This window comes from Sitophilus oryzae, unplaced genomic scaffold (assembly GCF_002938485.1).
Source record: "Sitophilus oryzae breed Bouriz unplaced genomic scaffold, Soryzae_2.0 scaffold_575_pilon_pilon, whole genome shotgun sequence".
Taxonomy (NCBI): Eukaryota; Metazoa; Arthropoda; class Insecta; order Coleoptera; family Curculionidae; genus Sitophilus; species Sitophilus oryzae.
This window is the reverse complement of record NW_022147168.1, coordinates 1,060,338-1,088,073: the sequence shown is the minus strand read 5'-3', so window position 1 is coordinate 1,088,073 and position 27,736 is coordinate 1,060,338. Positions and strand designations below refer to the sequence as shown.

Genomic DNA, 27,736 nt, shown 5'->3' with positions numbered 1-27,736 from the left:
GTTTTCTTTCCGCTTTTTTTGGGATTTCCGGAAAGTTTAACGAAAAAAAGTGTCAGTATCATTGTTTTAGCTAAGGATCCAATATTCCATTTGGCGACCGTGAAAATCATCTACATGCCATATTTCGACCAAAATTGGCGGAAAACCCGTCCTTGAGTTTTCCTAAAAAGTCAAGGAACGGGAGAAACAGTTTTTAACCATTTTCCTGGGACTTTACGAAAAAAGTGTCAGAACCTTTTTTGTAGATAATGACCTAAGTTTCATTTTTTTTCCAAGAAAAAAATTGTAAGTTGCATATTTGGTAGATATTTGCGAAAAACTGATTTTTGGGGTCAGTTTTCAGCCGAAGCTGGCTGACCACGGTGTTAAAAATGGTTCCCCTAAAACTACACCCCAAAAGGTACACAATCCTAAATAGTCAAGTCACTCTAAATAGTCAAGGTCGACGTATTACGACGACTTGTGTCTTTTCGTGTCCTTATTTACTGGACTATTAAACTGAGAGATAAATCTCTATATCTATTTAGTACTTTTTTATCCAGTGAGGAGGATTCTATGTTGACAAAATAACAAAAAATGTATCCAAAACGATAGAATGGTATGCTTCAGCAATTTGCAGTAAAATGTGTAGGTTTGTGTATGATTTATAATCCATATTGTACAGGGTGGTCGAAATTGGTCTGTTTTAACAGAGTAAACCTATTTCCTGACTAGATAGAGCAAAACCGACATAGATGTCATGGGCTCCATTTCTGAGATACGTTTAATGGCATAAATCGCCTGTAGATATTTTCACTGCCAACTGAGATAGGGGTCTTTTTGAATTTTTTACCATTTTGAAAATTGCCCATAACTTTTGTATTTCCCGGAATTATAAAATTCTGTAAAAACGTTCTTAAGGCACTTTTTTAAGCACAATTCAGTGGCGTAGTCAGTTTTTTTTCTATACTTGCTCTTTTTGTCAGAAATGATAAAAAATATAATTTTTTAAATGGAAATCATAGTTGGCTAAGAACTTAAAAAAATGCTGGCGTTTAACCCTTTCCAACGATATAAAGTTATGTGTATTTATTTCTAAAAGTCAGAGAAAAGCGGGCCTTGATTTTGTGTTGACCTAGTTGCCTAATTATTTTTTATCACAATTTAATATTCTATATTTTTATTTATCTGCATAATTAAAGACTTTTGAAAAGGTAAATCAACATTCTATATTAGTATTACCAATTATAATTAAAACGCCAAATGGAAAATTTGGAGAGAATTGGAATGGAAAAAGGGGCCCCATATCTTGGCCTGCTAGGTTCTGTGGTTTAACCCCTTTCGACTTTTTTATGGGGGAAATTAAAAGACCTTATAAATAAGGGAAGAACCGTTGGGACGAGAGGAGAATTGCAGAAGGCTACTATAGACAAGCTTTTGGACTTATTACACCAGTTCGCCTAATAAATCGCTGTAATTCCGTGCGCAAAAGATGTTTATTGTGTATTCAAGAAGGAGATGCTGTTTGAACATCTTTGAGTTTTTTTTAGAAAACTACATTCGTCACTCAAAAATACGTTTTTTTAGTTTTGTTCTTTGTTTATTGTACAGATTTCAATTGTAATTACTAATATAGAATATTAATTTACCTTTTCAAAAGTTTTTAATTCCGCAGATAAATAATAATATAGAATATATTAAATTGTGATAAAAAATAACTAGGCAAATACCGTATGATCGAGAAAAAACGGCGTCAGCGTTGGCTATGAAATGAAGATCGCTGTCATTTTATATGTAAATTTATATGGGAAATGTCATCGATCGTCATTTCCCAGCCAACTGGACGCCGTTTTTTTTTCGATCATACGGTATATCAACACAAAATCAAGGCCCGCTTCGATGTAAAGATAAAAACCCTAATATTTCTCTCATTCTTAGAAATAGATACTCATAACTTTATGTCGTTGGAAAGGGTTAAACGCCATCATTTTTTTAAGTTCATAGCCAACTATGATTTCCATTTAAAAAATTATATTTTTTATCATTTCTGACAAAAAGAGCAAGTATAGAAAAAAACTGACTACGCCACTGTATTGTGCTTAAAAAAGTGCCTTAAGAACGTTTTTACAGAATTTTATTAGACCGCGAAATAAAAAAGTTATGGGCAATTTTCAAAATGGTAAAAAATTCAAAAAGACCCCGTAACTCAGTTGGCAGTGAAAATATCAACAGGAGGTTTATGCCATTAAACATGTCTCAGAAATCGAGCCCATGACACCTATGACGGTTTTGCTCTATCTAGTCAGGAAATAGGTTTACTCTGTTAAAACAGACCAATTTCGACCACCCTGTACATCACATCCTTGTAGTTATAATTTTAAGCTTGATCTTGCAATATTCTGCATAATGATGTAATAATAAAGGGCTCTAAATAATATCTTATTAAATATAGAAGTTTGTTACGTTTGCCTAGAGCCTTCGTTTCATTCCGTTCGACAATGAAAGAGAGGTTCCATTATTGTCAGAAAAAATGATAATTTGATACTGCAATCCTTAGAAAATTGTTTAAGTTAACCCTTTTTTAAATCAAAAATTTAATGTCAAGTTAACCGGAAGTGTTGACGATACCATTGTCACCTGGACTAAATATCTTATAGTATGATGTTTTATGGAGAATATCTCAAATTTGGTAGGTAAACACTTACCACAGTACGAGCTTTGTGTACTCTGTCGCATTCCAGAACGCAGTACAAATCCCTTAAACCAGTGGATCCTAAAACACAATACAGTTTAATCTTTTTATATAACTTGTACAAAAAATATATATTTCACACCTCCTATAGTTGGTACTCCTCCGCTAGGTGTAACTGGAGTAGTTGCAGCTGAAGTACCGGTAGATGCTCTCAACCCTCTTCCCGCTAAAAGATGTACCCATAGCATTCCACTGACTGGTTCATCTGTTGTTGATCCTAGAGTACCGCTAGTTAACTGAGATAGACCGGTGATGGAGCTAGTACCGGGAATACCTGGCTTATCGATTTTGTATTTCAAGAATTCTGAAAATAGAATAATGTTTAATATAAGTTTTAGCATTTTGAAGTGGCATTATTAGTAGAGATCGTTATCTAAACATTTTGAATGTGCTGTATAAATTAAAATAACAGCACAGACGTAAATATTGTCATTTCCTGGATCATAGGAATAAGTTTGTTTTTGGATAATTTCTAAAAAACTCAAAGCATCACGAAGTATCAGTATACTAACCATCAAATAAAAAAACACAAAAGAAGGTGTCAAACACTATTTTATTTTTATACATTAAAGTCGGAAGCTAGTAACTATTTTGAAACACAGTCAGTTTTGTTTGACTTTTCTCAAGGCAAACTTGAATTTTCGTGAGTTTGATATCTTCTCTATGTAAATTCCGTCATGCGTCGTTCTGTCGCACTAATAGTGTTGAAGTATTACCTGTCAATTTTGAAATAAACCAATAACATTCCGTAAAATCAACGACGCACAACGCATGACGGATGCTTTATAAATCCGCTCTAAGAAATACCGGGGGCGGGCGTCTCAAAAGTGGCTCACCCCCTATAACTTTTTATTTTTTCAGATAAAAAATTGAGATTTGGTATGTTAATATATGACATAAACAAGGATTGATTGACGTATTCAATTGTTTTCTGTCACTTCCTGTTTCGCCTGAAATGACAACAACTTTTGATTTTTAAATGGTACCCTCGGTTTTTTGTTGCTTTATTCGATAGAAAATGATACTCTGAATAGAATGACATATCACATGTCAACTTTGACATTTTCGAATATGGTTTATTAGAAATTGCAACATGCGATTCATAACGACAATTTGGCAAAATAAAAACACTAAATCACCACAATACACCAAAACACTTTTACTTTTACACTGGACGCGCGTTTCGCTAACCATGTTAGCATCATCAGCAGATGATTATAAACTGTTTTTTTTTTATTTAGTTTATAAAGTTTATAATCATCTGCTGATGATGCTAACATGGTTAGCGAAACGCGCGTCCAGTGTAAAAGTAATAGTGTTTTGGTGTATTGTGGTGATTTAGTGTTTTTATTTTGCTGTGTAACACCAAAGGTTCCAACCCTCAACTGCAAACGACAATTTGACTCGAAATATCAAGTGTATGGTATAAAATTATTCGTAAAAATATACGTTTTCCAAATATGCTAAGCCACCCTCCTTCCATTTGAAAAAATTGAGATATGATTAAAAATACACAATTTGGGCATCTTTTAACCAGCCAGGACAAGACACGAATAACATTAGACGATCAAAACTATTTTTCTAAGACTCCTTGATTAAAAATTAGTGTTTTTAACACAGCAATGGCATTCTAGATTGAAATTTAAAATTCAATTTTGTTTTAAGCAAAAATGTCAAAAGTTGACATATGATATGTCATTCTATTCAAAATGTCATTTTCTATCGAATGAAGTAAAAAAAATACCGAGGGTGATATTTAAAAATCAAAAGTTGTAGTCATTTCCGGCGAAACAGGAAGTGACAGAAAACAACTGAATACGTCAATCAATCCTAATTTATGTCATATACTAACATACCAAATCTCGTTCTTTTATCTGAAAAAATATAAAAGTTATAGGGGTTAGCCACTTTTGAGACGCACCCGGTATAGTTAAACCAACGCACTGAAATGTTATGTTTATGCCTACTATGAGTTTATATTCGTTTGGTCAATATTACTATATCAGAACGAATATAAAACGTAGAAAAATCAGTAGGTGTGTCTAGCATATTGTCATCTAAAATTAAAATTAATATAAAAATATAATATAGGACTTTACCAGCAGGATTAATATCGAGTTGTCGCTGACCTCTAGGAAGAGTACCGCTTGGTGTAGGTACCGGACTAGGAGCACCACCCGATCTCACACTGTCCAAGTCTAATAATTGTCTCATTCGTCGCATAGAAGGCGATCGGGTACTACTTAAAGCTGCAAAAAAGAAAAAAACAAGTGTTTATTTACGAATGCGAAAAAGGCATAAATCAAGTTTAATTAAAACCGCAAATAGAACACAAAAACGGCGAAAAATCAAACAACCTATTTCATGGAAGAGCATAAACAAAAATCCCGGAACGCTCCATTATCCGGTGAAACAGGAAATGTATGTGACGCGTCCCTTTGAACAGACGCTTCGGACAAAAAAAAGGCCGATTTTATCCTGCAAAACCGAACTTTTTTGCATCTCGCTGAAAGTTAATTTAAAAACAAAGCACCAGGGGAGATACTGTCTCGTTAAATCTCCGATGAGAACAAAATTACGTAGAAAGGAAGTTCGAGAGTTCCTCTCAACTTTATCTCAATTAATTTCGTCGGTAAATTATTAACAAAATAAGTTAGAGGTTGTTTTATGTACGATAATATTATGGTTGCTGTGAAAGATCTTTAAATTAAAACTAAAAAATGCAATACACTATCTTAGAACTTTCGAATTTTTTTATACAGGCTGTTTCAAAAAACATGTGCCATCTCTCTTGGGGAGAATCCTCACATAAAAATAAGATTTATTTTTAATATCAACATGGGTCCGATTCTGCTTTGTTTCGTAGCTACAGGGTGTTAACGTCTTAAAATTTTATCGATTTATTATAATTTTCTTCCAAGTACTTTTAGTGTTTCGAATGAAATCTTAGGGTAAAAGTTATTACTATAAATACGACATATTTTAAAGCCAAAAAAGTGTGGACATCGAGGTCGACATATTCACCAGGGACGTGCATATGGGTTATCACTGGAATATTTTTCTAAAAAAGCATGTACGCCACTGACTTTGTTTTCTCTCGCGAAAAATTGTACGCAGTTTAATGCCGATTAAAAGTTGTCTCTTGATATTTTTTCAATTTCGGCCTCCTTGATGAGATAAAAGCAATTTTATTAATTTGCCTTGATCCAAATAAGTCTAATGTACAGGGTTGTTCACCACATACGACACGGAGTATTCTAGCTAAACTATTAGATTTTTACAAATTGTAAGTTTTGGGTTCGTTGAACGACTATTAGAGCTACATTTTAAAAATATTTTTACAAAATACAGAGTGTCCCTAATAAGTAAAAAATATTATAGTTGTATTTTTTTAAATGGAACACCCTGTATATTGTTCTATTTTTGGATTCTACGAAATTGAAATAAAGGTAAATTTGATTAAGGTTTATCACACTTAAATCTTACCGTTTTTGAAATATTTTCAATTTTATAAAACTGCAGTAAAAATTTTAAGGCTTTGTTTCTCCAAGGGTATGAAAGGTTTTAATACTAAATGTTTACTAAAGATTATTTATTGATCAAATATTGTGTTGCAATAATAAAAATTTTACTAGCTTATACAGAGTGTCCAAAAAATTATATTAAATAATAACTAGATTTAAACGTCAATAACTTGTTTAATTTAAATAGAACACCCTATATATTTTACGTGAATCAGATGTACAATGTAATTGTCTATCAAATTGTATTATACCATTTTTTACCTATCTCTTCAAGTTTTCGTAGAAAATGCATTTTCTTATAATTTAGACCTCATTTATCACTATACCCATGGAATATTGACAAGTGAGGAATCTCCCCACGAGAGATGGCACATGTTTTTTGAAACACCCTGTATAATGAACATACCGTGTGGTGCATCGGAATACGGGACATAGAAAATCCCATGTAAATTTTGATAAGGTCACTTATTATCTTCCTAGATGATTTTATGCAAAAATTGTATTAGACTTTTACAAAGAGGCGTTAAAGTTGTACTTTTGTTTAGAATTTCGTTTCATTTGAAATAGTCATTTAAAATTTATTTGCAAAAATCTACCTTCAAATTAACGAAATTTATAATATGGCTCAGAGAAAGCTACTATTAAAATATCAGCAACAATTTGATTGTGTCATTGTCAAATTCGATGTCAACATTTTGTTTACAAAAATTTGGAGGTACCAAATAGAGTAATTTTTTATAAAATAATTAAGATTTTCGCGACTTCTGAAAAAGTTACGATGGTTAAACGGCTGTTAACATGGATGGTTAACATTTTGCTGGAAATAGTACTCCCGCTATGTTCGTAGCTCAGTCTCCGGAAAGCCTATACAACGAATATACCTAATAAAGTTTAATAACGAATAAGTCAACAGTTTAAAGAATAAACCAGAGGTTTGAAACAGGCACAGTATTAAGCACATGGAAGTGTGAAGACAAAAATAATTGAACAGGAAGAGAACAACAATGACTTGAATATTCTGCATGTTGAAGAAAAGAAAAACATTGATCCAGTCTATTGGCAATACAGTAGGAAAAACCACAGGGTATTTCGCCGAACGATTTCTTCCTGTGGAGCACACTCAAAAAAACTTCTTTATAGGCATATTAAATATAGAAATTTAGATGAACTGAAAAAAGACATCTCTGTGGAATGCTAAAGATTCTCCCCTTAACAGTTTTGTATTGTGAAGCGTGAAAATTCCAATCATTTGTGGTATTGTTTGGTTTTGAATGGAAGTTTATGTAAATATTTTGTTAGTATAGTTTAATAAAGTTCGTTTAGTTGCAAATGTTTCTTTTATTCGTTTAATTATAGTGGATGAATGTGGCATGAGCGAGGCCTGCGAGTGATCGAGTAATGAACAGCAAACAAGTCAAACACCGCGAATACTATTCTCAGTTCAACTAATTCTTTTGAAGATGATCATTCCGATTCAGAAAAAAATTAACAACCCTTTCCAAACCACATAAGTTCTTGTAAACAAAAAAAAATGTGACATCGAATTTGACAATCACTATTTTAATAGTTAATAGTCATTGTCAATGACATATTTTAATTGTAGCATTCTCTGGGCCGTATTATAAAATTTTAGTATTTTGCAGGTAGATTTTTGCAAAAATGACTTATTCCAAATAACGAACGAAATTCTAGGCGAAAGTACAACTTTAACGCCTCTTCAAAAATGTCTAATATAATTTTTGCAAAAAACGATCTGGGGTAATAATATCTGACCTGTTCAAAATTTACATGGGATTTCCTATGTCCCGTATTCCGATTCACCACACGGTATACCGGATGCGTCTCAAAAGTGGCTCACCCCTATAACTTATTTATTTTTTCAGTTAAAAAAACGAGATTTGTTATGTTAGTATATGACATAAATTAGGATTGATTGACGTATTCAATTGTTTTCGGTCACTTCCTGTTTCACCGGAAACGACTACAACTTTTGATTTTTAAATGGCATTCTCGGTATTTTTTTACTTTATTCGAAAGAAAATAACACTCTGAATAGAATGACATACAATATGTCAACTTTTGACATTTTGGCACATGGTGTATTTGCAATTATAACTTGCGGTTCGTAACGAAAATTTGACTCGAAATACCAAGTGTGTGGTATCAAATTATTCGTAAAAAATGCTTTTCCCAAATATGCTAATGAGCCACCCTCGTTGATGTGAAAAAATTGAGATATGATTAAAAATACGATTTTTAGCATTTTCTAACTGGCCAGGACAAGGCACTAATAACATTAGACCATCAAATCTATTTTTCCAAGGCTCCTTGATTAAGAATTAGTGTTTTTAACACAGCCATGGCACTCTAGATTGAAATTTAAAATTCAATTTCGTTTTAAGCGAAAATGTCAAAAGTTGACATATGATATGTCATTATATTCGGAATGTCATTTTCTATCGAATAAAGTAAAAAAATACCGAAGGTGCCATTTAAAAATAACTTTAGTCATTTCCGGTGAAACAGGAAGTGACTAAAAACAATTGAATACGTCAACCAATCCTAATTTATGTGATATACTAACATACCAAATATCGTATTTTTATCTGAAGAAATAAAAAAGTTATAGGGGTGAGCCACTTTTGAAACGCACCCGGTATACGTATACTTCAAAATAGTATTATGGATTGAAATTATCCATGAATACTCCTCTTGATAATAATATCATACTGGGCTGAGTCAAATCGGAATCGGAATCGGAATAAGTGAAAAAATCTCGATTTTGGCCGGGAAAATTTTTGGAAATCTTCGAAACACGGATTAAATTAAATGGGGCGATTATAGGGCTCCACTAGACTTATCCATAGAGGCCTCATTAATCGTTTAGCTACTTACCGTTTCCGAGAGGATACATCTTATTTTTATTTACACCTGCTGGTATAATTTAATGTAGCGACCAAATGCCAAAATTTTCGAAGTGACTTCCACGCTTAATTTCAACGTTACCAGCTTAAAAATTACTTAGAATCATAAAAATAGGCCCTCTTCTAAATATTTTTTAAGGATTTTGGTAGCTCGCCCGGACTATGGATAGCTATATTTAGATATTTTAAATAGGTATTTTTTCTTTTTGCGTTTTTACATTAGTAATATGTATAAAATGATAAAATAGGAAATTACAGAAAGTGTATGAGACGTGTCCTTTTGAACAGACGGTTCTAACAGAAAAGCTCTGCAAAACCGAACTTTTTTGCATCTCGCTGCAAGTTAATTTAAAAACAAAGCTCCCGGGGAGATACAGTTTCGCTAAATCTCTGATGAGAACAAAATTACGCAGAGAGGAAGTTTGTGTTTGTACTTTGAGAGATTCTCCTCACTTTAACTCGGTTAATTTCGACGGCAAATAATTAACAAAGTAAGTTAGACGTTGTTTTTCGCAGGATCATACTGGACGTTGCTTAACTAAATATAAATATTTAAAGGAATTATAAGTCTATTATTGCATGGTCATGTTTAACTTGGAATATTTATTTGCAATATATATATGCATTATTTGTAAATACCTATGTCAGGAAATAAACAGTTTGTTGCCTTTAAAGATGAAATTGGCAAATATTCTCGTTAAGTTATTAAAAAAAATCAATCCTATATCATTCAGAAAATTAGACGATTGTAATTTTACAGTTGGAATCGTGTGGGATTTATTTAATTCATAAATTCAGGGGAGGGGAGCAAAATTCTATTTTAGATAGTTTTGAAATTGATTGAAAATAATGTAAGTTTAATTCCAATTTCAATGGCAATATCGTGTGTATCTGTCAAATGCATATGAAAACATTAAAAATATGTTTAATTCGATTTTGAAAAACTCTGATAGAGAAAGATATTTATATTTTAATTATTATAGAAATTCTACCTATTTTTAAGAAAATTTCTATGTAAAATCCGATAAATGAGCAAGCCATCTGCCAAGTAAAATATTTATCTGAATGCTCTCAATCTAGTTAAATATACCGGGTGTTTCTCAAAAGTGGCTCACCCCTATAACTTTTAATTTTTTCAGATAAAAAAACGTGATTTGGTACGTTAGCATATGACATAAATCAGGATTGATTAATATATTCAATTGTGTTCGGTCACTTCCTGTTTCACCGGAAATGACTACAACATTTCATTTTTAAATGGCATCCTTAGTATTTTTTGGTTTATTCGGTAGAAAATGACACTCTGAACTCTGAATAGAATGACATATCATTTCAACTTTTGACAGTTTCGCATATGGTTTATTTGAAATCATAACATGCGGTACATAACGATAATTTGACTCGAAACATCAAGTGTGTGGTACCAAATTATTCGTAAAAAATGATTTTTTCAAATATGCTAATGAGCCACAATCGTTCCATTTAAAAAAAATGAGATATGATTAAAAATACGATTTGGGCAACTTTTAACCAACCGGGATAAGACACGAAAAACATTAGACCATCAAATTTATTTTTCCAAATCCACCTTAATTAAAAGTTATTGTTTTTAAAATACGATTAGTTTTTAAGCAAAAATGTCAAAAGTTGACATATATATGTCATTCTATCCAGAGTGCCATTTTCTATTGAATAAAGTAAAAATATACAGAGAGAGCCATTTAAAAATCAAAAATTGTAGCCATTTCCGGTGAAACGGGAAGTGACCGAAAACAATTGAATATTTAAATTCCCCTAATTTATGTCACATAGATACGAACATACGAAATCTCTTTTTTATATGTTTTAATAAAAAAGTTACAGGGGTGAGCCACTCTTGAGAAAATTAGTGAAAAAAATCATTTATATTATATCCATTTTATTGTTAATGGTTTTTCCCTAAAAATGCAGTCAATAATTCCATCTCTTATGATTATTAAAACTTCAATATTATTTTATAAAACACTTTTGAATGTATATTTGTATCATCACAGATCATGTTATCTGTGGTATCATAATTAAATTTAATTAATCTAAAGTTGATTTTAAAAATAATCTAGGTAGACTCAAAAAACTTTCAAATTAATTTTAAAACGTTAATTACAGCCAATAAAATATAAATTGTTTTAACAAATTCAAATTTAAAAAAAAACTAGAAAAGAATATTGTTTAGTCGGTTTTTATGTCAATAAATAGAAATATTAAAAATAGATTAGATAGTTAGATATTATTCATAGAATTTGATAAGAATTTCAAAAAAGTTACCTTAGAATAAAAAAGAAGCATGATAGATATATAGAATATGTATTTGTTCAAGCTGAAAGCTTCATGAAGTACTAAAAGGCATGCAAAAAATTACCTGCTGATGTAATGTGTTGAGTAGACAAAGATCTTGCTGGAATGCTAGGTTGCTGCGATCTTGAAAAGTGCCTATCTAAAGTTGATGTTGTTCCAGGTCTTCCGTAGGAACTATAAATTCCACTCTCCATCTAGAATTCAGATATTTTTTTTTAAGAATACACAATACATATCTGTCAATACACAGATGATCTGAGATTTCAAGTATGATCAATTTATATTAATTTGGAGGTACTTTGTTATATTGGATATAAACATTTTGACACTGCTAACCAGTCAAAGAGTAGTAGTACAAATTATAGAAAATGTTTTCAAAAATATATACAGTGTTAGCAATTTAAATCGATCCACTTTTAATAAGCGTTTCTATACGTATACACATTCTATACGTATTACTAAAAACGGAATACGTTGTAAAATGTTACGGTTATATTGATATACCGGGTGTGTTTCAAAAGTAGCTTTGACCTACTCAATTTTACTACAACTTTTGATTTTTAAATGGCACCCACCTACGGTATGTTTTACTTTATTCGATAGAAAATGACACTCATATGTTATGAATAGAATGACACATCATATGTTAAATTTTGATAGTCGCATAAAAACGTATTTTAAATTTCATTCTAGAGTACGATGACTGTGTTAAAAACAGTAATTTTTAATCAAGGAACCTTGGAAAAATATATTTCATCGACTAATGTTTTAGTATCTTGTTCTGGCCGGTTAAAAGATGTCCAAATCGTATTTTAATCATATCTTAATTTTTTCAAATGGAGCAAGGGTGGCTCATTAGCATATTTCTGAAAAGCATCTTTTATACGAATAATTTGGTACCATACACTTGGTATTTCGAGTCAAATTCTCGTTATAAACCGCATGTTATAATTTCAAATAAACCATATGTGAAAATGTCAAAAGTTTACATATATGATATGTCATTCTAATCAAAGTGTCATTTTCAATCGAATAATGTCAAAAAATACCGAAGATGTCATTGAAAAATCAAAAGCTGTAGTCATTTCCGTACCAAAAACAATTGAGTACGTCAATCAATCCTAATTTACGTCATATACTAACATACCAAATCTCGTTTTTTTTTATCTGAAGAAATAAAAAAGTTAGAGGGGTGAGCCACTTTTAAGGCGCACCCGGTATTAAACTATTTATTTTTGTAAATGGGACATCCTATACACTAGAAGTCTGTTGATAAGCCGTATTATTTTAGAAATAAAATATGTTAACATGCATATTTATATTTTATAAATGTATTTATAAAATCTGTCCAAGGAGCCAGAAAAGATTTTGACAGATGACATCCGAAAAATGACAGACAACTATCACTGTCATGCATGTATTTTATCGCTGAACTGACTTTAGTAATCAAAAATGGTGTCAAAAAACATGTTCTATTGTTTTAAATGTTTGATGCTATTTTGGGACACCCTGTACATTGATATGCTCTAAATAATAAGGGTGACTTTTATAATGTATATATGTATAATGTTTTCCTTTACTTAAATATACACTGTTACATATACTAATCAATAACATACTTAATTATTTTACTTACATTTTTCAATGCATCGTGTATGTTCTCCGCACTGTAAGTGAACCTGGCTGCTCTCTGTTGATTGAGAACATCCCTGGATGCTCTGATCTGTTCGTAAATGGCCGATGTCGATGGCGTTCGGCTGAGCCATTGTCTGTATTCATCTGAGGAGAAGACACTAGGTGACGAAGGTACGCGCCCTTTTTATGAAAATAATGAAAGAAATGCTAGCGAGTGCAGAATGAATTCTAGTGATAAGCGTACAGGCACAGCTTTTTACTACTACTAAATTTCATTCTCAAACAACGAAAGAATAAATTGAACCCAAGTGTTTTCTAGAGTACAATTCTCTTTCAATAAATGAAGTGACTGAAGCTTAAAATAACAAATATAGTATGTCATGCCATATCGAGAAATTTAATATAAAGGTTTCAGAACCGGGAAATCCCGGTTTTGAAAGTACCGGAAATTCCCGGAACATTTTGACGATCACAGAACCGGGCATCGAAATTAATTCCCGGTTCTTTCCGGACTCGGTAATAATAATTAAAAAAAAATTGTGTCTGTCCTTTGATACTTATTAGCGGTCGAAATGAAACTTCTAAATAAGAAGTGTTGCTATTTTTTATTATTCTTCCTTCTGTTCTCTTTTAAAGTTCTTATAGTGTTTATTTGTAATTATTGAAGTTTAAATATTTTATTTTATTATTTAGTTTAATGTTATTCAATATATTAGTAATATTTAATGATATGTTTTAATAGATATTTGCATTTTGAATTCAATATTTTAAGGTTGTTTTCTCAAATTTAGTTGGTTTATGTTGTTTATGTGAACATTAAGTTACCTATATATTTTTCTTGCTTGTGTTCGTGTTTGTATTCATTGCTTGTGTTCATTTTAATTTTCTCATCACTGATATTTAATAATTTGATATTAGTTTCAATAAAAAAACTTAATTTTTATCGATTTTACTTTGGAAAACCATCCCTTGCTTTCTGATCGATGAACTGTACCATCATTGAACAAAACTTACTCAGTACCGAAGAAAAGGGAAATCCCAGTTCCTAAGAGGCGCGGTACCGAAATTCCCGGTTCCGAAAAACAGCTCCGATTTTGGAAACCCTGAACTAGACATAAGTATATATAACTATTATTATTTTAACGCCTATAAACCTTGACTTGATTCGTTAACGTATATAATTACCACTAGGAACATAAGGACTAATGTAATTTAGTGTATAATGAATACACAATTGTCCTGAAAACTATACTAAATACCTTCGAATGCAAATGGTGACAAATAATGGCTTGTAAGCACTAGCCCTGCGTCGGGCCCTTGATAAATGATCGGAATTGTAATTGATACAGAAAATTATTCGCACAGATAGAGCTCTTGCCCTTTTGTTAGGTCGCTGAATACGTAACTAAATGGTAATAGGATATTGGATTACAAGTTTAATTTATACTGCCAATGTTAAGTAATATTTTTGGAAGTAGATATTGGGTTAAATAGCAATGTTTAATGTATGGTATAACGTATTTTTTAGTTGTTACTGCAAAGTATCGTATGATCGAAAAAGAATAGGTTTAAGTTAGTATGATAGCGATTTTATTTCCATGCCAACTCTGATGCCATTTATTCTAAAATTAAAAATAAAAAAATAAATATTTTGATATCTTCAGAAGGTCTAACTTGTATTATAATTTATTATTGAAGCTAATAAAAATTTAGATGAGTTCAACTACGGTAGCTAGCCTGGTTTTACGCACAGATTTTGCCAGCAGAGACATAACTGGGGGTATTTCGGTTATAACGATTTTTTTAAAGGTACATAATTAGAATTTTAAAAGATGTTCATAAAACATTTAAGCATTAGTTGATTAAAACGAGTATACCATTAATATTGAAAATTATAATTTATCCTCTCATAGTATATGTCTATTTAATTTTTTGATTATGTAATGAGCACTTTGTATTGCTCACTTGTTTGATCAAATCGGTGTGAGAAGTTGTGAAGCTATAAAATGTTGTTTCGGGAGTGTTGAATATCCGGGAAAGTTGAGTTATTTAATGTTATTGTACCCAACAACTACGTAAGCATGCTCTCCCTTACGTGTTAACATTTTTTCGACAATCTTATTGAAATTGTCACAAGTCACTAATTTTTGATAATTAACATTTGAAATTGTCATAACAAAAAGCAACGCCCAGTTCGGGTTCCTTTTACTACCTGAAACAAAAATTAATTTAAACTTTTTTAACTTTATATATTTTTTCTACGACTAGCATAGAAAATGCAGTTTGACACACGAAAAACTCGATCTGAAATTGGCGTTTTGCAAACTGTCGTGTGCTAAGGATTTAGCGCACGAAATGTGTCTTAGTGCACACGACATGTGTCAATTTTAACATTTTTAACCTCCAATGTTTAGCTGAAACGCCAAACGCGACGCATACGTCAGAAGAGTGTCATTATTACATCGTAAATTATTCCACAAAACTGACAAAAACTGAGTGAGTCTGCTGCTCATAAAATAATTAACTAGAAAGAAGTGTCAACTCTGTGTTAAATCGTGGTAAAATCGTGGAAACACGATACGCCACCAAAAGCCTTCGTTGTCGTCTGGAGAACTAATTTTCCAATTGACAGGTTGACATGATAAGGACATGATGGCTTAATTTTCATTTCCGTTTCCGGTTATTCAATGGCGGGCCCTCTTTCAGTTCAAATGTATTTTGTTTTTTTTCTTTTCATAAATAAAACCAAAAAATAATTTATTCACATATATTTATTTCAAATATGGAACAACGTGACTAAATAAATATAAAAATATAGAGGATTGTATTGTTTCAATACCAATTAATTAATTATATGCACTTTTAACGTAAATTAGTTAAGGTATAAGCATGACTTACAGTAATTTGTAAATAAACACACGTATTCGCAGACTTCAAGGACAGAAAACGGACACGGGAACATGAAAACGGGAGCCTTATACAAAAACCTGAAAACAGAAAACCAAATTTTTTTATACTAAAATTAACAATATAAAAATATCAATAGGTATGAAATATAAATATACTGTTTAAAAAAAGCGTCCATTATTCCCTGAGAGACCTGGCTTATAAATCAAAAAGAAGCAAAAAGAGACTTTTAAGTCGGATAACATAATCAGATTATCAGTCCGATTTATTGCATTATTGACAATAAATCGTACATACTGGATGAATGATAACTAATGTTGGCTATAGTTAAAAATGATCTTACCTTGCTGTAAATTGTTTCCATTTTCAAAAAAATCGCCGATCAAAGAGATTATAACACCATTTTCTTGCATCTAAAAAATGTAAAAACAGTGTTTATTTACTACCTATTTTTCATATACATGGGACATACCTACTACTGCAGAAACGTCATTTTCTCCAGGATTGTTCATGTAATATATATTTTATATACTTTATTACCTTTATATTTATAAATTTCAGCCGAAATATTAAATTGAACTTCCAAAACGAAACTAAACGGAATGAATAATGAATTAAAATGGCGTCGAATATTTTCTAATTTGTTCTAGAACAAATCTGAAGTTGTCTCTGAAACTGAAATCTGTCAATTCTAAACTGTGAAGTTAGACAATAGTTAGACAAAAACAATGCTGTCCTTGTCTAGGCGGCCATACTTGTCGTGAGGAGAATGACAGGAATGACACTAATGACTGTTTCCAATTTTCCTATTTCACTGCACCCCCCTGCTGCTGCTAATTTGTAGTCGTAGAAAAAATAGCGTAAAAAACTCGTTCGAAAACTTCTTTGTACACTCGTTCGATTTGTGGCTCTTGCCTGCGGATCGAGCCAAGAAACTGTCGAACTCGTGTGCAAAATGTCGTTTTCAAAACTCGTTGTTTAATATACTATTTCGATCTTATGGTTCACTGTGGAGACTATATTAATACACAATAAGCTTTAAGATTATAGTGATCTACAAAGTCAAAGGTCAGATTAATATTAGTATAAATGGTATATTTTGTATTAACATTAACAAAGATAATATGAGCGCATTTGTAAAAACTGTTTCATAATAAAACAATTTTAATTTAAATATATCCACCTTTTTTTAAATAAATCTGACACAAATCTATTTTCGATTTTTGTGTGGCATCCTGATACTTCGTATTCAATTCAGTCTCGTGGCTATCACAATAAGTTTGGAAACACGCGAAAAGTTTTCTCGCAACAGCCAAGTTTCCAGGTCTTTCCAATAAAAAGCCTGTTTTCGTGTCTCTCTTTGTTCTCTTTCTTCTTCCCTTCTATTTCTCTCTTTCCCTCTCTATTCTTATTGCCAAGTAAAATTTCGATTTCCAATTTGAGCCAAAGTTTTGCAAACATCAGAGATTGGAGATAAATATTTAATGTCTCCCAATTCGCATTATTGTTGACAGGAAATCTGAAATTTATGCATAATGTAAATTTTGTTTTATTACGTGATTGGGTAGTTGAATAAAAAAGGTTGAGTACTCTCAATTAATAAATTGGGGAAATAGAATATGAAAAGTTTTTAATGTTTTTTTATAACCGTTTAGTAATGTATAGTCTGTCCAACGAGAAGATCCTTGACAGTGATAGATGTGTCTGTCATTTTAATTTCAAAGTAGTTTATTTTATTTTACAAAGAAATAAGTTGGTACGACTGGAACGCATAGCAGGAAATATTTAAAATTTGATTGACAAGATGACAAGTGATTACTTCAAAATATTGTGAAAAAAACTGTATAAAACTGAAAAAATGCAATCGAGTTATTTTATTTAATAAAAACGGTATGTGTTAATACAAAACAAACAAGAACAAGACACTACATACCAAAAAATATAAAAAAAAGAACTATTATTTACTTTCAAGCTTTATGAAACTACCCGCATTTATGATTATATTTATCAATATAACTTATGTACAAATACAAATTTGTAATATTCCACAGGAATAAATAAAACAGCATAGGTAAATAAAACAAACTATTTTATTAATAAAAACTCCTACCAAATTTTATACCTTAAAGGTTGATTAATTAACTTTAATCTTAATTTTTTTAAACCAGTACCTTTTGACATTATTTTTCTGCAGTACTAAAATCCATTATTTGTCTATCGTGTGATGTCGATATTTTACAGCTACTCCAGTTTTTAGTATGTGTTTAGTTTGATCCTTCTACTTTATACGAGATGCACTTATCTACGACGAAATGGTATACAAACTTTATCGATGGCAACTTCATTGGTGTATAAGACTTTCTGCCTGGGCAGCGAGTATTAACCATAAACTGTGCTCTGGGTCTACAGTTAATTTTCACTCGATTTTTCCTCCACTTGACTTCAAAAGACACAAAATAGAGATGGGCAAAAGTAACCGGTTTTTTGAATAACCGGTATTTTCCTCTAAAATAACCGGTTATTTAAAGGTAGTTTTTTTTTTCACCAGTTAACCTAATAACCTTGCATTACGTTCAATAACCTATAGCCGGTTATTTTTTAAAAAATCGTACTTGTTTAAAACTAGTAACAATTAAATATTAGCTGTTTGAATCGTAAATTTCGAAGAAGCGAACGGCACGGATCTTCCAGATATTACGACGATAACGGGAGATCCCGCTCCCGCTCCCAAAACGAAAATATATGACATCAAACATCAAATGTCAAAATTAAATCAGGCATCAGGCGAACCCTGATGATAATAATCAAAACAACGGCCAAATGGCCCTGACAGGTCAGGCCGTAAAACAAAGTACTAATGGCATAGACTACTACTAGCCACCAGCTAGCCAAGTGATACGAACCTAACTTCAAATAGATTCTCTAAATTCTATATTTAAATTTTAACCGACTTTAACGGATTTTCAACGGTTCTTCAAAAGTCTTCCATGGTTTCGCCCAGTTTCACCCACGTTTCACCGTAAATATATTTTATTTGTAGTTTGAAGTCTCTCTTGAAGCTTAGACTAAAGAATACAAAATTAAAGTTCAAGTAATGAATGAAGATAATCTTTCATTATCTATTCATTCAGTCTCCTTATTTTTCTTTGGTATTTGATTAAAATAACTTGGTTGTAGATTGTAGAACTTGTGAGTTTGTGGTTTATTTGAACGTTAAGTAATTACTAGTTTTAATATCATATCCATGTCTACTCAAAAAAGTGAGGTTAGCATTTTTATTTAAATTCATTTTGTATATATACATACTTACATTGCTACAATCTCTATTTAATCGTGCGATTTAACTAAGTTTATTATCTAAATTTGAAGTAGACCTATGAAGTGTAGAGGGAAGTAAACCTATTGAAAAACTAAAGTTTGTTAGAAATTGCTAGGTTAGGCTATTTGAATAACCGGTTAATTTGTGTCGGTTAATTTTGTCAAGTTATTATTTTTTAAAGATAATTCCGGTTAACCTATAACCGGTTTTTTACCAATAACCGCCCATCTCTAACACAAAACACACGTAATAATACGAATCAAAATGCATCATCTTCCAAAACGCAGGGTATTTAACAAAAGATGACACAAAATTATAACCTATAATTTGGCAAGACTTTGACAAGCGTCAAAAATGACAAAAATCTAAAGGCGAGTTCATACGCATCGGCGTCCGTTTGTCGTTCATCGTTCCGTCAAACCAATAAAATTGAAATACGATCTGTCATTTTTTAAATAAACCAATAAAACTGGTTAAAAACAACAAGACACGACGCATGACGGATTTATATTTAAACCCATCCATAGATAACTTAAAAATAATTAGAAACTTTTTTTAGTAAAATAAATAGATTGGTATGGGACGTCATCTGCTTTTCTTCTGTCATCGTCTGTCGAAATCTTACCTGAGAAAAAAAACAGAGTATAATAGTAACCGTAACCACAAAGGTGAAATTCACTTACGACAAAATCTAATATTGTATATAGAAAACGTAGAGGACTTTATATACCTGGGATCACTATTAACTAATCTAGGAAGGTGCGAAAAGAAAAAAAGGCCAACGCCAATGGCACGAGAAGTCATGAGTAACCTCACAAGAATATGGAAAAATCGTCACATTAGAAGAAACACGACATGTTGGTAAAATCCCTCCTAGTCTCTATATTCCTGTACAGAGTGGAATCCTGGACGATGAAAACATCAGACATACGAAGAATAGATGCATTTGAAATGTGGTGCTTGTTGCTTGCGACGTATGTTACGAATATCATGGACAAGGAAACGCAATTCAACAAATGCATCTATACTAAAGGAGTTGAAGATCAAAGACAGATTGTCCACAATATGTCGCCGACCAATACTGAAATACTTTGGACACACTACAAGACGTGGGGGAGACAACCTAGAAAATTTAATAGTACAGCACAAGTTAGAAGGAAAACGACCGAGAGGCAGGTCACCTGTTAGATGAATAGACCAAGTCAAGAAAATTACAAATACACCACTACAAACTCTACTAACTGAAACAATGGACCGACAAACATAGAAAACTAGAGTAAATTGATACACCTGATTCAATGAGATTACGATTTCTGAGATATGAGAATACGACTAAGAAGAAGAACAAGTTTCATTTAAAAAAACACGCCATTATTGAAGAAACAAATTATCGGAGCCAGTAAGGGATACGCAACTGTCTCTTATATACGTATCTATCTATTTTTGGATACAAAAGAGATACAGTTGGATACAATTCGACAAAATCTAAATTTACAAAAATTAAGGTTACATCCTTTAAATAGGCGAATGTTAATCTTTACGCAGAAATCTTGGAAATGTAATATTCGTTCGAATAATTCGACAATAATAAGAACTGAAGTTTCGCTTATTCTCCTAAATATATTCTTCACTGGAAACACGAAAAGAAACAGGATAAAAAAAAACCTGTAACAGTTTATCTGATTAAGCGTTTGCTAAATGATTCGGGAAAGGTCTTTAATGTGTTTCCCTTCGCTACTGTTCCTTTGTCGATTGAGGATATTTGTTAGGGCTGAAAAGAAACTCGAATAGTTTACGTGCTTCTTAAGTTAAGCCGTCCCTTGGATTTGCAATGGCCATTAATTTTATTTGTAAATAAATTGACTGAATTAGAAAATTAAGTGTAATAAAAAGATTTTTTTTAAATACGCGTTTGAAACCCCTTAAGAAAAACTTTGTATATTAAGCGGCCCATACATTATCAAACAAATTGCGCAACAAAGCGATGCGCAACATTCCATTGCACAACTGCATCACTCATATGCACTTAGTAAAATTTTGATCAAACTTTTTATTAAAAATTGTGCATTGTTCGAGGAACAATCATGTCCGCAATTGCCATTGCGTCAATTATTATCGTATATACACTAGATGATGTCGATGGTACCAAAAAACGAAAAAGAAAACAAAGAATTTGGATAAAAGAACTAAAATATAGTACAACGAAGAGCAACACACATACACTACACAACGCGCTGCGCAAACAGTCCTGTTGCACAAAAGAATTCAAACGTTCTTGAAACAAATTCAAACAATTGCGTAACGCATCAAACGTTACCCATACGTTGGCAACTCGTTGCGCCTGTGTTGCGCAATTTGTTTGATAATGTATGGGCCGCTTTAGATTAATGATCATGATAATGTAGGGTTGCCAACTTTTAAAATAAAACATAGAAGACGAGAGGCAAAACATTTTCTGAATCCTCGCCCAAATGTTATCAAGAATTGACCCAAATGTAAGGGTTAGGGGATGATGTTTATTGCATCCACACATATTTTTTGTACGAAAACATTTCTTTTCTGTACGAACGAGTACGAGTAATGCAATACATATTGTTCGTAGATTAAGCATTATGGCGATAAATTATTATTTTTTAGATTTTGAGTTTGGTCTGGAAAAAAGGGAACTTTTTCAATACACGAGAGAAAAGAGAACGATCAAAAAAATATGATGCCATGCTATGATGCCATATTGCGAAAGATGCTTCAAGTACTAGTGTTACGAGTGTTGGTAATTGCTGCTTTGTCAATAGTGACTGTTTGATATGATTAAGTAATGACGTCGTTGAGTAGTCTTTTTTATTAAATCATTGAAAAATACAGGGTGGTCCGAACTGTATTCCGGAAACTTCGGCAGCGTATTCTGCAGATAAAAATAAGTAAAAAAGTTCGTATAAATGTATGGCTTTAAATACTTAGTTTCGGAGATACAGGGTGTAGAAGTTTCATTTTTATTTCGATTTTTTCCAAATAATTTGTGAAGTAACGTGAATATTTGGATGAAAATTGGTGTCTAGGAGTTTTTTGACATGAGAAATTTGATTTTGATGTCAATCTGATTGCTACTTGTAGAAGGCGCTACCTACATATTTTTAACTGGTTTGAAGAGTAATAACTTTTCGTCCGTATCTGTATAAAACTACTGAGTTAAAAAGATACATTTACGACGTTTTTTACGTAAAAAATGTATCTTGGTAAAAAACGCTACAAGTATTGGTTTTCGAGATATTGGTAATCGAAATTATTAATACCTGTCATCATTTAACATAAATTAAACATGTTGATTATATAGTTATTAGACCGAGACCATAAATTTGAAAGTTTTTGTGCCAAAAGTCCAACAGAAACTGTTTTATCATCATTTTTTTCGAAGAAAAATTTATGATTAATTTAAAAAAATAAAAATTTCCCTTTATTACTTCAGTAAAATAGATATCTACTCAGCGTATTTATTTTTCGTCAATAATGACATGTATTGAGTATTTCCATTCTAAATATCTTCAGAAGGGTTGCCCGTAACGATTTTAACAAAGAGATATTTTTTACGTAAAAAGTCACAGAGATGTATATTTTTTGCCTCGGTAATTTTATACAGGTACGGACATTTCTTAGGCTTCAAAACGGTTAAAACACATGTAGGTGGCGCCCTCTACCAGTAGGAGTCATATTGACATCAAAATCAAATTTCTCATGTCAAAAAACTCCTAGACACAATTTTCATCCAAATATTGAATAAAAAAAATAGAAAAATACAAATAAAAATAAAACTTCTACACCCTGTATCTCTGAAACTAAGTATTTTAGGACATACATATATTTATACGAACTTTTTTATTTATTTTTATCTGCAGAATATGCTGCCGAAGTTTCCGTAATACAGTGCGGATCACCCTGTATATTGCCATCTCTTCTGTGTGGTTTTGTTGTATTACGGTTAGCGTTACCGGTGCGGTAGTATAGTTTTAAACTTCTATCAATGAAGACAATTGTATAAAATTACAAAGTATTAAACAGATCTACTTCTGCCTTTTGTTAGAGACGTATTAACAAAAATATAGGTTGCAAATGCATTTACAGTAATTGCAAAAACCATTAAAAGTGGTACAAAGTAATTACTGCGTACAGTGGATCATTAAGCAAGCTTTTCGCAATAGTTGCGGTAAACTTCATCAAATAATGATAATGTTTTTTCGGGTAAATTAATGAGCGTTGGATATGGAGATGAAAAAACATAATGGAGTAAGCCGTTACGGCTTTGAAAATCTAATATTATATTATTTTTGTTAAAATAAATACCATATTTCAGTATTCCATCCTTCATATCTGTTTTTTTTCAGAGTTTAAATAAATATATCGTATGGTCAAAAAAAAAAACGTCGAATGCCCTTAGAAATATGGATTGTTTTTATGTGTAAAATGTTACGGTGAATATTATCTACCGGGTGCGTCTCAAAAGTGGCTCACCCCCTATAAGTTTTTTATTTTTTCGGATAAAACAACGAGATTTTGGTATGTTAGTATATATAGTAGACATATATTGGGATTAATTGACGTATTCAATTGTTTTCGGTCACTTCCTGTTTCACCGGAAATGATTACAAAATTTGATTTTTAAATGGCACCCTCGGTATATTTCTACATTATTCGATAGAAAATGACACTCTGAATCAAATGATATATCAGATGTCAAATTTTGACATAGTCACTCAAAAACAAATTCTATTTTAAATTTCAATCTAGAGTGCCAGGGCTGTGTTAAAAACACTAATTTTTAATCAAGGAGCCTTGGAAAAATAGATTTGATCGTTTAATGTTTTGAGTGTCTTGTTCTGGCCGGTTAAAAGATACCCAAATCGTATTTTTAGTCATAACTCAATTTTTTCAAATGGAACGAGGGTGGTTCATTAGCATATTTCGAAAAAGCATTTTTTTACGAATAATTTGATACCACACACTTGGTATTTTGAGTCAAATTGTCGTTATAAACTGCATGTTACAATTTCAAATAAACCAAATACCAAAATGTCAAAAGTTGGCATACGATATGTCATTCGATTCAGAGTGTCATTTTCTATCGAACAAAGTAAAAAAACACCGAGGGTGCCATTTAAAAATCAAAAGTTGTAGTAATTTCCGGTGAAACCGGAAGTGGCCAAAACAATTGAATACGTCAATCAATCCCAATTTATGTCATATACTAACATACCAAATAACGTTGTTTTATCTGAAAAAATAAACAAGTTATAGGGGTGAGTCACTTTTGAGGCGCACCCGGTATATCTAATACAGGGGCGGATACAGAAATTTATTTTAGGGGGGGGGGGGCCCAAATAAAAAATAATGCCAAATATGCCTTATAGGGCGCCATTTTTAACCCAAAAGCCTAATATTTAACCCAATCTACAGAGTTTAGGGGGGGCCCGGGCCCCATGGGCCCACCCCTGTATCCGCCACTGATCTAATATGTTCTATCCTTAAAGTAATTGAGTATATCTGAGTAAACATACCCCTCTATATCAGTTTCCTTTATAGAGTTTTAATAAATATATTGTGTGATCGAAAAATATCGCGGTCAAATTACCTTTTATTTTATGTGTAAAATTATATGGCGAATGTTATCGATAGCTATTATACCGGTTACGTCTCAAAAGTGGCTCACACCTATAACATTTTTATTCTTTCAGATAACAAAACGAGATTTGGTATGGTAGTATATGACATAACTTAGGATTCATTGACGGTATTCAATTGTTTTTAGTCACTTCCTAACTACAAAATCACTAAATATAACTACAACTTCACAACGTGACCTACTAACTTTTGATTTTTAAATGGCAGTCTCGGTATATTTCTACTTTATTTGATATAAAATGACACTCTGAATAGAATGACATTTCATATCTCAACTTTTGACATTTGCACATATGGTTTATTTGAAATTGTAACATGCGGTTCATAACGACAACTTGACTCGAAATACCAAGTGTATGGTACCAAATTATTCGTAAAAACTGCTTTTTCCAAATGTGCTAATGACCCCGAGGATGGATCATTAGCACATTTTTTGTTCTAATTGAAAAACACATTCTCTTATACACAATTTTTTGTTCCAATTGAAAAAAATATAGATATGTTAAAAATATGATTTGGGCATCTTTTAACCGGCCAGAACAAGACACGAATAACATTAGACCATTTTACTACATAAAACTATTTTACCAAGGCTGCTTGATTAAAAATTATTGTTTTTAGCACAGCCATGGCACTCTAGATAGAGTGTCATTTTCTATCGAATAAAGTAAAAAAATACAGAGGATGCCATTTAAAAATCAAAAAAGTTATAGTCATTTCCGGTGAAACAGGAAGTGACCAAAAACAATAATAATTGAATTCGTCAATCAATCCTAATTTATGTTATATGGTATACTAACATACCAAATCTCATTTTTTTTATTTGAAAAAATAAAAAAATTTATAGGGGTGAGCCACTTTCGACAGGCACCCGGTATTTTAGGGTAATTGTCGCCGTTTTTGCACTAATAAGGTATTTAGAACCATGTGATTAAAAATAAGTAATACTTACATTTTTATAATAATTATTTGTTGTTTGGCATCTATAGTTATAAATACCGTACGATGGAATAAAAACTGGGGTCAGCGATGGCTATGAAATGACAATCGATGACATTTCCCATATAATTTTACATATAAAATGACAGCGATCTTCATTTCATAGCCATCGCTGACGCCGTTTTTATTCAATAACAAATATAATATAATATAATAATAATATATTACAATATACAATAAAACATTTACATATAGTTCCAAATATTTCAGAAATTAAATCTCTTATGTCAAGTATAGCAGAATACAATCGAAAAAAGTTGGCTTGGAAATAAAGAAAACTGTCAATTTACTTGTAAATTCGCTATTCAAATTCGTATAGTTTTAGGTCGGATTTCGAAAATATAAATAAATATCTATGCTTTGCAGACCTCATAATCTCAGTAAGAATATTACGATATTTTCGAGAATATTTTTATGTCATACAAGGCCCTTTTTACTTCATATTTATGTAAAATTCAAATTTAACGATGTTATTTCTTCTAAAATCTTTCATTCTAAAATCTAACATATAATTTATCTACATATGAGAAGGTAAGGAAATTAGGAATATTGCTTTAAAACTTTTTAACTGTATGTTGTCTAACATATAATTTATCTACATATGAGAAGGGAAGGAAATTAGGAATATTGCTTTAAAACTTTTTAACTGTATGGTCAACTCATATTACCAGAAATTGTTAAAATAAGAACCGTATGTTACACGAGAAAAAAGAGAATGGTTTACTTGTCGACATTGACAATGTAGTAGATATCAATAGCGAGTTCCTTTCATTACGTTTTTTGTCAAAAGTTTTCTACTAATCTGCATCATATCAGATTCTCTTTCTACTTTATCATTATAATTATATTTTGCACTCTATCTAAAGAGATATACGCAATATTAGCGTAATAACAACTTCAAAATTGGTAAAAATTCTACATTACAACTGCATTATATTATTCCATATTGTATTATAGGTATATCACCTACATAAAAACCAGTTTCTAAACTTTAAAAAATAATAAAATCGGTAATGTCGCATGCACATTCCTCGTTTTTTAAACGACAAACAATAATTATAAAAAATGCAAGAGAAATTGAATGAAAGACTGGCAAGAATCAGTCGTGGTTTCAAGTTACTGGTTGGTCAATTATTAGGTTGATTAATTATTATATGAATATTTTTATCTTGTATCATTCACCTGTATGTCAGATCGTGGATAGCAATGAGTCTGACGACAATAGCTTTACGTATATATTGTTTTTTAGGTATAGTAGGAACAAAAATTTAAAGATTATCAAAACATGCACCTTTCATGCAAAGATAATACACACAGTTCTTATTCTAGTAAAAATCTCGTACACTAGTAATAATCATAGCCTTCTAAAAATATTTTTTTTACAAATTTTGTGGAATATCCAGAAAAGTAACAGAAATTATGGAAGAAATATTTTTATCGAAGATTTTTTAATTATAACGACTATATGTTAGGATTTATATTTCAGGTGCTTGTAGTTATTTTTTGAGATTTATTCCACCAACATTCCTTGGACATAGAACTATTACATATTTTTTAAATCAAGTTAGCTGGGTATGATTTACCTCTATACGAAAGTTCTTCGTTTGTCCGTTAAAAGCCATTAATTTAAAAAATATATAACATTTTTAAGAACTGATATTACGATTTGAATAAGATTTGCAATGACAATGTT

The 27,736-nt window shown here is 31.5% G+C and overlaps 1 protein-coding gene across 6 annotated transcripts in view; it reads right to left on the bottom strand.

The window, feature by feature from the left end:
• LOC115887457 (rho GTPase-activating protein 100F) overlaps positions 1–27,736 on the bottom strand; it is a 225,640-nt gene that overhangs the window by 30,824 nt on the left and 167,080 nt on the right. For 5 of the 6 annotated variants that reach the window (XM_030906887.1, XM_030906892.1, XM_030906893.1 and 2 more), the window contains 5 exons: positions 13,150–13,328; positions 11,578–11,707; positions 4,831–4,980; positions 2,814–3,035; positions 2,685–2,752 (listed from right to left, as the gene is read on the bottom strand). In XM_030906887.1, the coding sequence (XP_030762747.1) occupies positions 2,685–2,752; positions 2,814–3,035; positions 4,831–4,980; positions 11,578–11,707; positions 13,150–13,328 (749 nt within the window). The remainder of the gene's footprint in view (positions 1–2,684; positions 2,753–2,813; positions 3,036–4,830; positions 4,981–11,577; positions 11,708–13,149; positions 13,329–27,736) is intronic. The other variant, XM_030906888.1, reaches the window with a different exon arrangement.